The 14,264-nt window shown below is 37.5% G+C and overlaps 2 protein-coding genes across 3 annotated transcripts; both read left to right on the forward strand.

Annotated features, from left to right (window-relative positions):
- The first annotated feature begins 1,115 nt into the window (after positions 1 to 1,115).
- Positions 1,116 to 4,640, forward strand: LOC136221851 (WAT1-related protein At5g07050-like). 2 transcript variants are annotated; one of them, XM_066009305.1, is made up of 7 exons: positions 1,116 to 1,357; positions 1,702 to 1,764; positions 2,383 to 2,496; positions 3,525 to 3,765; positions 3,834 to 3,992; positions 4,103 to 4,254; positions 4,332 to 4,640. In XM_066009305.1, the coding sequence occupies exons 1-7, from the start codon at positions 1,158 to 1,160 to the stop codon at positions 4,462 to 4,464; spliced, it is 1,062 nt and encodes a 353-aa protein (XP_065865377.1). In that variant the 5' UTR covers positions 1,116 to 1,157; the 3' UTR covers positions 4,465 to 4,640. The 2 variants fall into 2 exon arrangements, with proteins under 2 accessions (XP_065865377.1, XP_065865378.1); XM_066009306.1 differs by having other exon boundaries at positions 2,395 to 2,496.
- Positions 4,641 to 5,285: 645 nt separating this feature from the next.
- Positions 5,286 to 13,899, forward strand: LOC136222818 (WAT1-related protein At5g07050-like). The gene is made up of 7 exons (XM_066010527.1): positions 5,286 to 5,497; positions 6,375 to 6,437; positions 12,201 to 12,313; positions 12,876 to 13,114; positions 13,183 to 13,341; positions 13,527 to 13,678; positions 13,767 to 13,899. The coding sequence occupies exons 1-7, from the start codon at positions 5,286 to 5,288 to the stop codon at positions 13,897 to 13,899; spliced, it is 1,071 nt and encodes a 356-aa protein (XP_065866599.1).
- The last annotated feature ends 365 nt before the right edge of the window (positions 13,900 to 14,264 follow it).

The raw sequence follows: 14,264 nt of genomic DNA on the forward strand, positions 1-14,264 counted from the left end.
AGATGAAGAACCATGGCTTCGTTTTCTAGGATTAGGAAGTTGCAGAATCAAGAGATGAAGAGAGGAAAAAGAGAAATTCACTGTGATTTGACGAAATTGTGCAGATTTCGTGCAATTTAAAGGAAGATATGAAGATCAAAAGTTTTGAAATCATTAATGGAGGAGCCATCTTTTTACATAACCAAGGAAAAGGGGGAAACGGCCGTTCGCATTGTGGGATGTGGGAATGTTATGGGTATTATGGGAGAGTCACACAAAATCAATCTAGATATATAATAGGTTGAATAAATGGATTAAATATATAAATAGACCTTCCATTTCAGCCGGTTTTGTCATTTTCTCTTAAATTAATTAGTAATATGATGTATATTAGTTAATTAGGTGTTAAATAATTATTGATTGGGACCAGTAGTTAATGTGGTGGTCCCGACGATGTAACTTGTTTCCATCCCTTAAACCAAATTTCTTTTTCTCTTTAGTTTAATATTTTCAGCTTTAGCTTCAGCATTTTGTCACCACCTTTAACAAATTTCCTTTTTCCAGGACATTCTCCTGTAAGGGTAAATTTACAGTCATGACTGCTGAACTTTACCCATTTTAACATTATAGCTTTAAACTTTAATTCTTAATAATATGATCACTGAACTTACATCTTTTAATACCGATAACCACTCACTTTAACAAACTCCTCAAAATAACTGTTAACGACCTCAAAAAAATATTCAAAAATTAATGAAACCACATTTTTTATTTTTCAAAATAACCTTTATTGGGCCTTTCTCTCTCTAAAAATTCAATTTCTCTCTCCTAACCAAACAATACCTAAATGACCTCAAAATGAAAATTTTCACGAATTAAAGTTTCTTAGAATATCATTAACTCTTCTATTTTTTTATTTTGAGGCCATCAAAGGTCATTTTGAGACGTTGAGTGGCCACCAGTGTTAAAAAAAATGTAAAGTTCAGTGGTCATACCGTTAAGAATTGAAGTTAAGTGGCTACAATGTTAAAACGAGTAAATTTTAGTGGTCATGGGTGTAATTTACCCAAAAAAAAAATCTTATCTTTTGTATTTTGTCTTTTCAAATCATTGTTAGCTACACATTTCTCAATGACTTCACTCCTTATGCATTTAGAACACAAAAATTTAGATAAGACATGCATCCTGAGAAAGAAGAGAATCTTATGGAGAGGTTGAAACCATATATATATTCTATATCAATTGTTCTATGTCTTGGAGGATTCAACATTGTCTCTAAAGTCTCACTAGACAGAGGCATGAATCAGTATGTTCTTGTGGCTTATGGATTCGCTTTCGCCACACTAACTTCAGTCGTTCTTGCACTTCTCTTCGAAAGGTTAGTTATTGTTATTCAATCTCAATCTCGGCTTAAAAGTATTATTTGGCGTTTGATCTATCAAAAAATGTTTGTGTTTATGACGTATAGTAATCAATCACATTTGATCCAATTTAGAATGAAATTAACGCGTATGTAAGGAGATGAGTTAAATCGTGCATACCATGATTGCTAATTGGACGGAGGACTAATGTTCTTCAAAGTTATAACTAAGTAGATTGACGAAATATTATATCGGTTGTGCGAATATTTAACAGATCTCCTTAAATACTTGTTAATTTCCGTCAAAATTGGACCAAAATAGATAAGACAAACGCTAACATTTTCCGAACTATTTACTGCAGGAAAAATCAAAGTAAACTGAGTCTACCAATTTGTCTATATATCTTCTTCCTGGGTTTTTTAGGGTGAGTACACTATCTAATCAATGGCTCAATAGGTGCTTTGTTTAACTCATAAGCATAAGAAGCACGGGAAAATTACGTCCATGGACACTGAATTTTACCTCAACTAACTTTACGACCACTAAACTTCAAAACATAACATAAAAGTCACCTAACTTTATACTTTCTAATATTATGGCTACTAAATTTCATTTAGCGTCCCAAACCATGGATGCAAGCAATTTACCCTAAGAAGCACTCAGCTTGAAAGGGATCCTGGAGTCTAGACAAATAGTTCTAGAGCCTAGGTGCAATAAGTAAGCGGTGCGCCTCAGCGACACAAAATGTACTAAAAAAAAATAATATATGAAATCACAAATAACAACAATTAACATTTCTAAAATGCAATAAATAGTCTTAATCATAAAATGCATGAAATCGCAGCTGCTGGTTAGCTCCGGCAAGACACTAGGCTCAGAAAGGTGCACTCAAGCACACACCTCTTGAATAGAGCGTGCCTTTTGGCTTTTCAAGCGACATCCTAGAGCCTAGTGCCTTTGGAACCCGAGACGCACTTTGATAACTATGGTTTAAATGACCTATAACAGAGACTTGAGCTAAATTTCTAATATCATCAATCAGTGTTTTTGCTAGAATATTGTTATATGCAGGAATCCAATACACTTCACCAACTTTTGCAGCTGCCATGAACAACCTCAATCCATCAGTCACCTTTGTTTTGGCACTTCTCTGCAGGTACTTACTTTTACGGAAAATTTATATAATGCTCGAGGACCAAACTGGTCCTGGACTATTGAGATGGTGACACATCATCACTACTACTGATGTGTCATCATATGAGTGAAAAAACTTCTCGCTTTTATGGGTTTACAGCACAGATAGTCACGACCACAATTTTAATTCGTATCACTATTACCACTGTACTTCGATTGAATTCCATTAAAATCATTGCAACAGAACTCGCTAAAACCCTCACCATAATGATGATGTGTACTCTGCATAACCTATTAATTGGACATGTCATGTACACCTGGCATCCGTGTGGCCACCTCATGTGGTTATATCGAGCCTATGTCATCGCTCCAATAAGGTTTTAGTGAATTCTACTAGCAATAGTTTGAATAAAATTTAATCGAAGTACATGGGTTAGTGAGACGAATTAAATTTTGTTGATCATGCGGAAATTAAAGGTGGCAATTATCGGGTTCGTGTCAAAATGAGAACCCTAACCCAACCCAAATACTTTCGGGTTCATGTAAAATTACTATGTATTTATATTAATGGTGACTTTTAAAAATATAGGACGATATGATACTACCTAAAAGTCCACTAATATTAAGTCGGGCATAATGTAATGTGTTTATAACAATATAGGAGGTTCTAAGTCGTGTTTTCAAGTAATAATTGTAATTTTATTACCTTGATTAGTAAAAGATGAGATGCAAAAAAAGATAAAATATAATAACAATTTTAAAAATTCTTGTCATTTTCGGGTTAGCATTACAACTCCTAACCCAACCCAAAAATTTGCGTGTCACTTTCGTGTCAACCCAAAAATGACACATTACCTACTACTGAGCAAAACCCAATAACTAAAATTGCTAGTCGTGTGTACTTATGCCACCTCTAGCTAAAACTAACCCCAAGTTTGGGGATTATCCGTGCGTGCATTTACCTTGGTTTGATAGAGCGAAAACACTAAGCTCAGAAGCCAAGTTTGGTCTTCACTTGACCAATAAAAGTTCTGTTTTTTCTATGTCAAGGATGGAGAAATTAGATGTTACTAAGCTCAATGGTCAAGCAATGATCGGAGGAACTATAATATCATTTGTTGGTGCAACACTCATGACTCTATACAAGGGCATCACTTTGATTTCAATGCATACTACTACTCACAATCATCGGCACGCTACATCGAAAGTATCCTTGTACAGGAACTTGATGAAGGGCTCTGTCCTTCTTCTTGTTCAATCCCTTTCAATATCAGCATACTTTATATTACAGGTAATTAGAACCAGAAAAGAGAACTTGTAATCTTACCTTGAAAGTATCTGACAGAAATGATTATGCAGACAATAACAATCAAAAAGTACCCCGCTCCTTTAACTCTCACAACGTTGATGAGCCTAGCAGGAACACTAATTGCAATAGCTGCAACAGCAATTCTGGATCACAGAACTTCATCATGGAGATTGTCCTGGGATATCACTCTTCTTGCTCCTCTTTATAGTGTAAGTACAAAACCTCAATCACAGTATCGGGGTTAGTATACTCGAAATTATTAATCCTAATCAAAACATAACCTCTTTGATTCCTAAGCATAGTTGGAATATTGTTTCAGGGAATTTTGTTATTTGGGATTTCAACATACGTTCAAGCTCTAGTAGTAAGAAAGCGAGGTCCAGTTTTCCTGACAGCATTCGTGCCACTATCAACTGTAGTTGTAGCTATTATGTCACTACTCATATTAGGCGAGGCGTTGCATCTCGGAGGGTCAGTCAGTTTTGTTCATTCAATCCAACATTTAATTTGGAAAAACAACTTTTACTAGTTTTCAATCTTTATTACAGGATAGTGGGAGGCACCTTGATAATTATTGGCTTGTATGTAATCCTATGGGGAAAGGAAGTTGAAAAGAGGCAAAAGACGTTGGAGCCTGCACTATGCGAAGAACAAGACATAGAGGCAAAAGTAGAAAAGTAAAAAATAAGCGGTCCAGGGTTTGAGCCTCCATTTGTTGAGTTAATTGCAGGACATGGTAATATGGGACTGTATTGTGCACGCTTCAAGCCCAGTGGGCATTCGCGTGTGGGGATGTGTTAGATATTAATATGAAGTGTACATTTAACTCATTCCAATCATAAAAACTCATTCCACAATTTGTGTTGCTGCGATTTTCGCAGCATTTTCTAGTTTTTCAGCACTGTTAATAATGGTCTAACTCACACTAAAAAGTACCTCAAACAAAGAGAATTGCCTAACATATATGTTAGACAGCAATAGTTAGATGTAGTTAGTAGTTGGCATTTAAGGAAGTAGTTGGGAATAAAGTAGTTGGGAATTAAATGCTAAGTTTGTATATAAATACTTGTAATACTTGTGAGTTAATACATAAGAATATATTCTCTCAAATAACTCTTGTGTGGTATCAATATAACTCTCTAATTAAGCAATGTAGATATCTCATCCCGTCCAGAACCATCTGGAGTGTGAAGCAAATATCAATGGGTTATCGAACATTGCATACAAGGCTTTGATAAGCAATGATGCAAGTTCTTTTTTCTCTTTAGTAACAATAATTTTCAGCTTTAGATTCAGCATTTTTATCACGACCTTTAACAAAATTCCTTTTTTCGAGGACAATGTCCTTTAACACAAATCTTGTCTTTTGTCCTTTGTCTTTTTTTGTTTGATATCATTATTTCTCAAATCTAATTTACTTGCATCATTCTCCAATCACTCTCCTTGAGTTAGAATTCTGATATATCTTATGCATTTAGAACACAAAAAAAAATAGACAAGAAATGCATCCTGACAAAGAAGCTGAAAGAAATGAGATTTTAATGGAAAGGTTGAAACCATATATATATTCTATATTCATTTTTCTATGTTTTGGAGGATTCAACATTGTGTCTAAGGTCTCACTAGACAGAGGCATGAATCAGTATGTTCTTGTGGCTTATGGGTTCGCTTTCGGGACACTAACTTCAACCGTTCTTGCACTTCTCTTCGAAAGGTTCGTATTGTTATTCAATCTTGGCTTTAAGTATTATTTGGCATCTGATCTATCAAAAATGTGTGTTTCTGACGTATAACTACCAATCACATTTGGTTCAATTTAAACTGAAATTACAGCGTATGTAAGGAGACCCGTTAAATTGTATATGAGATCATTGCTAATTGAATGAAGGACTGATGTTCTCCAAAGTTATAAAAGCTAAGAAATTAAGTGGTTTTCAAGTGTGAAATACTATATAAAAATGGGTAAATAATTTATTAGCTTTTTACCTAACACATTGTTTAGTCCTCTATTTTGAAAAACATATTAAAAGGTTCCTATCTTTTGTCAATATTAAATTTTTGGTTATTGTGTCTATTTTTTTAGATTTTTAACCAAACATATATTAACTTTCAGGACAGTCATAGTACGATACAAAATGAACATGTTACTCTTGTTATTTTCTGTCAGTCTATTTATGCCAAATATAATAGTTAAAGATCTAAAAACGATAGACAAAATTACCAAAAGGTTAATATTGACAAATGACAGAGACATTATAATGTGTTTTTCAAAACAGAGGATTAAACAGTGTGTTAGGTAAAAAGGTGTGGACTAATAAATTATTTACCCTATAAAAATTGAGGCAACCAAACAGATTGACGAAATATTAATGAATGATAATCGAACACAAATATTTAACCGGTCTCTTTAAATACCCACTAATTTTCATCAAAATTGGACCAAATTAGATTAGTTAATATGCATTAAGGGGTCAATGTCACAAAATAAAAAGGAAAAAGACAAACACAAACATTTTTTAATAGATCAGAAGCTAAAGAGTGATTTAAGCCTTCAATATTTCTGAATGAATCCAACCTCCTATTTACTGCAGGAAAAATCAAAGTAAACTGAATCTACCAATTTGTCTATATATCTTCTTCCTGGGTTTTTTAGGGTGAGTACACTATCTAATCCATGGCTAGACATGAATTCGTCAATAGTCAAGTTGAAGGGGATCCTGGAGTCTAGACACAAAGGGTTCTGGAGCCTAGGTGCAAAACATAAGCGTGCCGCACGCCTAAGTGACACAAAATATACTACAGAAAAATAATATACGAAATCACAAATAAAATGCAATAAATAGTCAAGTACTACAACACATCCAATTATCAATAATCTTAATTATAAAATGCATGAAATCGCAGCTGTTGGTTGGTGTCATGGAAATTAAAGAGGTTGCCGGGACTCTAACCCTCGCGGTTTGGTCCAAGAGGCTCTGATACCATATCATGGAACCAATTAATCTCTGATAGTTAATTTCCAATCATAGATCTTATATTAATCTCTGACACACCCCACATGCAAATTGGTCTTCAAAATGGGACAGTGTTTTTTCTTGTGTTGTTTTTCGCAATATTTCTACCGTCTAAATCCTATATAAGATCTGGACGGGCTGATATTAAAAAATCTTAGTTTAACTTGTGTTACAATATTAATTAGATATAGTTAGTAGCTAGCATTTAAGTAAGTAGTTGGGTATTAATGGTTGTTTGTATATATATATATACTTGTAATACCTTTAGACTTAATAAGAAAACACTTTCAAATAACCCTTGTGTGATTACATGGTATCAGAGCCAGTGTGACCAAGTGGTCCTGGGTTCGATTCCTGGCAGCCCCATTTGTTGAGTTATTTGCAGGACATGGTAATATGGGCCTGTGTTGTCACGCTTCAAGCCCAAGTGTGCTTTCGCGTGTGGGGGGGTGTCAGCTATTAATATGAAGTGGACCTTTAACTATCAGCTTGAACGGTAAAGGTCGGTCCGGGTTGGAAGTCATTTTTTCAAACACCTCCGTTCATCTCACCGCCCCCTCCATTGGATTTCTCTGCCGCCGATCTGTCGGGTCGCTCAACTCCGGCAACCAGAAAGGCCGCGCGTAGGCCTCACGCGCCGATCTTAAGTCCGACGCGCCGCCCACTCGCCGGCGCGTGGCTGCTCCGTTCGCCGCCATCTTTCTTCTCCCGGCCTCGCCTCTGTATCTCCGACCCGTCTGTGTGGTCAGTTTCTCATTTTGGTAACTCCGGTCAGTCCCCTTCTTTGTGGCTACCCCGGCTTGTGTTCGGTTTGTCCCATTTTTTCTGATCTGATTTTTTTCTGTTCAATTGAGGCTGCTATATTTGCTCTACTTTATCTTGGTCTTGTTAGAATTATTAGTAGCGCCTTTAGTGTTCTTTGATTTTTTGGTGGTAATTGTCATTTGCTTGGATTGACAATGAGTGAGGAAAGGGATAAGAAAGTCATGACTGAAATTACTGTTGGTACCACTCGAATTACGGACAGAAAATTGACTGGAGTTAAGGATTACACTCAGTGGAAACGTACTATTACTCGGTACATTAATAGTGTTGATTTGGGAGATCATTTGAGTAATAATCCTCCACCTAGAGATGACCAGGGAAGTAGGAAGAAATGGATGATGGTAGACTATAAACTGTTTAATCTGATTCAGAATACTTTGGACTCTACTATTGATGACATTGTGATACTGTCAAAGAAATGTGGGAATAGTTAGAGTCTATGAATGCTAGTAAACAAGACTTGACTCATATTCATAACTTGTTGTCTTCATATTATCGTCCGCAGAGAAAGGGTCGCACCTTCTTTCAGTATTATAATGAATGTAAGCAGATTTGTGAGGAGAAGCGGACTCGATTTCCTATGACAGCCGATGTTAAGCAGATGCAAGAGGATGATGATCGTGTATTTGTTCTTGGATTTCTAGAGGGTCTTGGTCCTGAATTTGAAATAGCACGCAGCCAGATATTGACCAGTGGGACACTTCCCTCCTTTGCTGACCTCTATGACACATGGAGTTCAAAGTGGTCCTCAGAATTCCACTACTCACCGTATCTCTCAAAGTGGTCCTCAGGTATGCCATCATTGCGGTAAAGAATGACATATTAAGAAGAACTGTTGGAAGCTACATGGTCGGCCGCAGAAAAGTAACAATCGGAAGTTTACTCACATTGCTGCTGGTGATGGTATCCTACCGTCCCCTCAATCTTCGTCTTCTACTCCTACTGTCACTATCTCTGTTGATGAATATGCTCGACTTCAGCAACTGTCTCTTGATCATGGTGCCTCCCAGTCCGCTACTACTGCTTTGGCTAATACAGGTAATCGGGCTGCTTGTCTCTCCACCTCATCCCGTAGTTGGGTTATTGATTCTAGTGCTACCGATCACATGACTGGTAACACATGTATTCTTTCTTCTTTTGATTCTAATACCAATCTGCCATCTGTTACTTTAGCTAATGGAGCCACTGCTCCTGTAAATGGTCATGGAACTGCTCATCCTACCTCCAAAATCTCTTTATCCTCTGTTTTATGTCTTTCTCAATTTCCTTTTAATCTGTTATCTGTTAGTCAACTCACCAAAGCCCTTAATTGTTGTGTTGTTTTCTTCCCAAATTATTGCCTTTTTCAGGATCTTAGGACGAAACAGAATATTGGTAGAGGGAAACTGGTGAATGGGTTGTATGTTCTTGACTCCACTGAAGCGGTGCCAAGACCAATTGCCTGTACAAGCTCCTCTCTGTTGCAGCTTCATTGTCAGTTTGGTCATCCATCTCTTCCAGTCTTGCAGAAAATGTGTCCGAGTCTTCCAAGGAACTCTATTTTGGAGTGTGAAGCATGTCAGTTTGCTAAGCACCATCGAGTCCCATATTCTCCTCGAATAAATAAACGTGTTGAGTCTGTCTTTGATTTAGTTCACACTGATGTGTGGGGTCCTTGTCCTATTGTTTCTAAACTTGGTTATCGTTATTTTGTGACTTTTATGGATGATTTTTCTCGAGTTACATGGCTTTATCATTTGAAGCACCGTTCAGATTTATTTACTGTTTTTTGTGCTTTTCATGCTGAGATTAAAACTCAATTTAATAGAAATATCTGTATTTTGCGAAGTGACAATGCCAAAGAATACTTATCCAGTACTTTTCAGTCATACCTTCTAAAACATGGTATTATTCATCAAACGTCATGTGTTGTTACACCACAACAGAATGGTGTAGCTGAAAGGAAGAATCGCCATTTACTTGAAGTCACTCGGGCGATCATGTTCCAAATGCAAGTCCCGAAAGTGTTTTGGGCAGATGCTGTTTCCACTGCCTGTTACCTCATCAATCGTATGTCGTCCGCTGTTCTTCAGGGTCAGATTCCATACTCTATCTTGTTTCCTTCTCAATCTTTATTTTCTCTTGCCCCTCGTATTTTTGGGTGTACTTGTTTTGTACACGATATTCGTCCTCAAGTCTCCAAACTTGACCCCAAATCTCTCAAGTGTGTCTTTTTGGGATATTCTCGAAGTCAAAAAGGGTACCGTTGTTACTCTCCATCCTTGGGGCGCTATCTTGTGTCGGCCGATGTCACGTTCTTTGAGAATACGTCTTTCTTCCGTCCATCTTCCCTTTCACCCTCTTTTCCTGCTGATACTTCTGATGATGATTTTTTGATCTATACTGTAAGTGAATAGGTTGTCCCTCGTCCTCCTATTCGTCACGTTTATTCTAGACGTGTGCAGCCTGCGGTTACGGCACCTGCTCCAGGACCAGTCACCAATGATACCTCATCTGTTTCGGCTCCAGATCCTACACCTTCCTCTGAACCAAGTCTTGATCTCCCTATTGCTCTTCGGAAAGGTACAAGGTCTTGCACTTACCCTATCTCCTCCTTTGTTTCTTATGATGCCTTATCACCCCATTCCAAGTGTTTTGTAGCTACCTTAGATTCCATTGCAGTTCCAAAATTCAGAGGCTATGAATCATCCTGATTGGCTAGAGGCAATGAAAGAAGAACTGAAGGCACTCGAACAAAATCACACTTGGGACATTGTGGACTTACCAAAAGATCGGAAGAAAATTGGTGCTCGGTGGATTTGGACTGTTAAGATGAATCCTGATGGTGCCTGGTTGCTAAAGGCTATGCTCAGACTTATGGTCTTGATTATTTCGATACATTCTCTCCTGTTGCTAAACTCACTTCTGTCCGTCTGTTCATTTCTTTAGCTGCCACTTACAATTGGGAGCTTCATCAACTGGACGTTAAAAATGCTTTCTTGCACGGTGACCTGAATGAAGAGGTTTATATGGAGCAACCTCCTGGCTTTGTTGCTCAGGGGGAGTCTGGAAAGGTGTGCAGATTAAGAAAGTCTATGTATGGTTTGAAGCAATCTCCTCGTGCATGGTTTGGTAAATTCAGTGCCGCAGTAATGGAATTCGGCTTACACAGAAGTGCATATGATCCCTCTGTTTTCTACTTCAGTTCTAGCTCTGGATGCATTCTTCTGGTTGTGTATGTTGATGATATCATAATTACAGGAAATGTTGTTGATCGGATTAAGGAGTTGAAAAAGTTCCTTGGTACTTGCTTCCAGACAAAGGATCTTGGTCCTTTGAAATACTTCTTAGGAATAGAGGTATCTCGCAGTAGGAAAGGAATTTGTTTAAATCAGAGAAAATACTGTTTAGATATGTTGAAAGATGCAGGTCTAATTGAGGGAAAGACTTGTGATGCTCCGATGGTGCCCAATGTGAAGAAGTCTGATGATGGTGACTTACTCAAAGAACCTGAGAAATACAGAAGAATTGTGGGCAAACTGAATTATCTCACAATTACTCGTCCTGACATCTCATTTCCTGTGAGTGTGGTAAGTCAATTCATGTCTTCACCTAGGACAACGCATTGGGATGCTGTTACTCACATCCTGAGGTATCTAAAGGGAGCTCCTGGACGAGGCTTGTTATATCAAAATCATGGACATCACATCGCAGAAGGCTTCACCGATGCAGACTATGCTGGAGATTTGTCAGACAGACGCTCTACTATTGGGTACTGTGTATTTGTTGGGGGAAATCTAGTTTCATGGAAGAGTAAGAAGCAAAGTGTAGTTTCTAGATCCAGTGCAGAATCTGAATACCGAGCTATGGCACAGGCTACGTGTGAACTTGTGTGGTTACGTCGTCTACTTGGCGAAATTGGGTTTGACCAGATAAAACCAATGAAGTTATATTGTGATAATAAAGCAGCTATCTATATTGCAAAGAACTATGTGTTTAATGAAAGAACAAAGCATATAGAAGTTCACTGTCATTTTACTCGAGAGAAGTTGGAGGATGGTACAATCACAACTCCACATGTCAGAACCGGAAGTCAATTAGCAGATGTGTTCACCAAGGCTTTACCAGGAACTCGAGTCAATTATATTTGTAACAAGCTGGGCATGATAAATATCTATGCTCCAGCTTGAGGGGGAGTGTTACAATATTAATTAGATATAGTTAGTAGCTAGCATTTAAGTGAGTAGTTGGGAAGTAAGTAGTTGGGTATTAATGGTTGTTTGTATATATATATATACTTGTAATACCTTTAGACTTAATAAGAAAACACTTTCAAATAACCCTTGTGTGGTTACAACTTGGAATCCTAAGAAACACTGTGTAGCTTCTAAATTTGCACCTAGGCACAGCTCCGGCAAGACGCTAGGCTCAGAAAGGCGCACTCAAGCAAACACCTCTTGAATAGAGCGTGCCTTTTGGCTTTTCAAGCGACATCCTAGAGCCTAGTGCCTTTGGAACCCGAAATGCACTTCGATAACTATGGTTTAAATTGGACTTGAGCTAAATTTCTAATACTCTCATGCAACTGCATTGCATCAGTGTTATTGCTAGAATATTGTACTATGCAGGAATCCAATACACTTCACCAGCTTTTGCAGCTGCCATGAACAACCTCAATCCATCAGTCACCTTTGTTTTGGCACTTCTCTGCAGGTACTTACTTTTATGGAAAATTTATATAATGCTCGAGGACCAAACTGACCCTGAACCATTGAGATGGTGACACGTCACTACTACTGATGCATGTCATCATCTGAGTGGTAAATTTTCTCACTTTTATGTGTTTAAAGCACATATAGTCACGACCACAATTTTAATTCGCATCACTATAACGGCTGTACTTCGAATGAATTTCATTAAAATCATTTCAACAGAACTCACTAAAACCCTCAACATAGTGCTGATGTGCACTCTGTATCATGTACACATGTCATCCGGCGTCGCCACGGTGGCCAACTTATGTGGCCATATAGAGTCTATGTCATCACTCCGGTAAGCTTTTTAGTGAATTCCACTAGAAATGGTATGAATAAAGTTTAATCAGAGTACAGGGGTTAGTGAGACGAATTAAAATTTTGTGATCATGCTGAAACTAGCCCTATGTTCAGGGACTGTGCGTTCATTTACCTTGGTTTGATAGAGTGAAAACACTAAGCTGAGAACCCAAGTTTGGTCTTCACTTGACCAACAAAAGTTCTGTTTTTTCTGTGTCAGGATTGGAGAAATTAGATGTTACTAAGCTCAATGGTCAAGCAATTATTGGAGGAACTATAATTTCGTTTGTTGGTGCAGCACTCATGACTCTATACAAGGGTATCACTTTGATTTCAATGCATTCTACTCACAATCATCGGCACGCTACATCGAAAGTATCCTTGTACAGGAACTTGATGAAGGGCTCTGTCATTCTTCTTGTTCAATCCCTTTCAATATCAGCATACTTTATATTACAGGTAATTAGAACCAGAAAAGAGAGCTTGTAATCTTACCTTGAAAGTATCTGATAGAAATGATCATGCAGACAATAACAATCAAAAAGTACCCCGCTCCTTTAACTCTCACATCATTGATGAGCCTAGCAGGGACGCTGATTGCAACAGTTGCAGCAGCAATTCTAAATCACAGAGCTTCATCATGGAAATTGTCCTGGGATATCACTCTTCTTGCTGCTCTTTATAGCGTAAGTACAAAACCTCAATCACAATATCGGGGTTAGCATATCGAACTTACTACAATGATAACAGAAAAGTATCTTCTGTTAGTTTGAGTTGCTAACATTTTTTTTAGCTGTACCAATTCCTGATTGTAATCCTAATCAAAACATAACTTCTTTGATTCCTAATCGTAGCGGGAATCTTGTTTCAGGGAATTTTGTTACTTGGGATTTCAACATATATTCAAGCTCTAGTAGTAAGAAAACGAGGTCCAGTTTTCATGACAGCATTCACGCCACTCTCAACTTTAGTTACAGCTATTATGTCACTACTCATATTAGGTGAGGCATTGCATCTCGGAGGGTCAGTCAGTTTTGTCCATTCAATCCAACTTCTATTTGGAAAAACAAAATCAAAAAAGAACTTTTACTAGTTTTTCAATCTTTTCCAGGGTTGTGGGAGGCACCTTGATAATTATTGGCTTGTATGTAATTCTATGGGGAAAGGAAGATCAAAAGAGGCAAAAGACGTTTGAGCCTGCAGTATGTGAAGAACAAGACATCGAGGCAAAAGCAGAAAAGTAAAAAAGCAACATTTTTTTATCATTAGGCAATGAGATTAAAAATAAGAGTTTTCTCTCTTCCAATCATAAAAACTCATCCCATAATTTATGTTGCTGCAATTTTCGCAGCATTTTCTAGTTTTTCAGCAATGTGAATAAAGGTCTAACCAATGAAGCACCGATACTAGTTATTATGAGTGTTATTTATGATTTTATAATGACTTGTGCATGTGATTTATGGTTATATATATACATATATATATATATATGGTGTATCTCCGCCATACCCATGTCTCATATTTTTCAAAAATGTCATTTTCCATACCTGTACCCGTATGCATGCCTGTATCGGTGCTTCATTGGGTCTAACTCACTCCAAAAATTACC

The sequence above is a fragment of the Euphorbia lathyris genome, chromosome 3, assembly GCF_963576675.1.
Source record: "Euphorbia lathyris chromosome 3, ddEupLath1.1, whole genome shotgun sequence".
NCBI lineage: Eukaryota > Viridiplantae > Streptophyta > Magnoliopsida > Malpighiales > Euphorbiaceae > Euphorbia > Euphorbia lathyris.

Excerpts from the sequence above, each read along its gene's own strand:
- LOC136222818 (XM_066010527.1), top strand. The coding sequence starts at position 5,286 with ATGCATCCTGACAAAGAAGCTGAAAGAAATGAGATTTTAATGGAAAGG. Across the intron at positions 12,314-12,875 it reads TGTTTTGGCACTTCTCTGCA|GATTGGAGAAATTAGATGTT; the intron begins GGTACTTACTTT and ends TTTCTGTGTCAG. Across the intron at positions 13,679-13,766 it reads GAGGCATTGCATCTCGGAGG|GGTTGTGGGAGGCACCTTGA; the intron begins GTCAGTCAGTTT and ends AATCTTTTCCAG.
- LOC136221851 (XM_066009305.1), top strand. The coding sequence starts at position 1,158 with ATGCATCCTGAGAAAGAAGAGAATCTTATGGAGAGGTTGAAACCATAT. Across the intron at positions 1,358-1,701 it reads CTTGCACTTCTCTTCGAAAG|GAAAAATCAAAGTAAACTGA; the intron begins GTTAGTTATTGT and ends TATTTACTGCAG. Across the intron at positions 2,497-3,524 it reads GTTTTGGCACTTCTCTGCAG|GATGGAGAAATTAGATGTTA; the intron begins GTACTTACTTTT and ends TTCTATGTCAAG.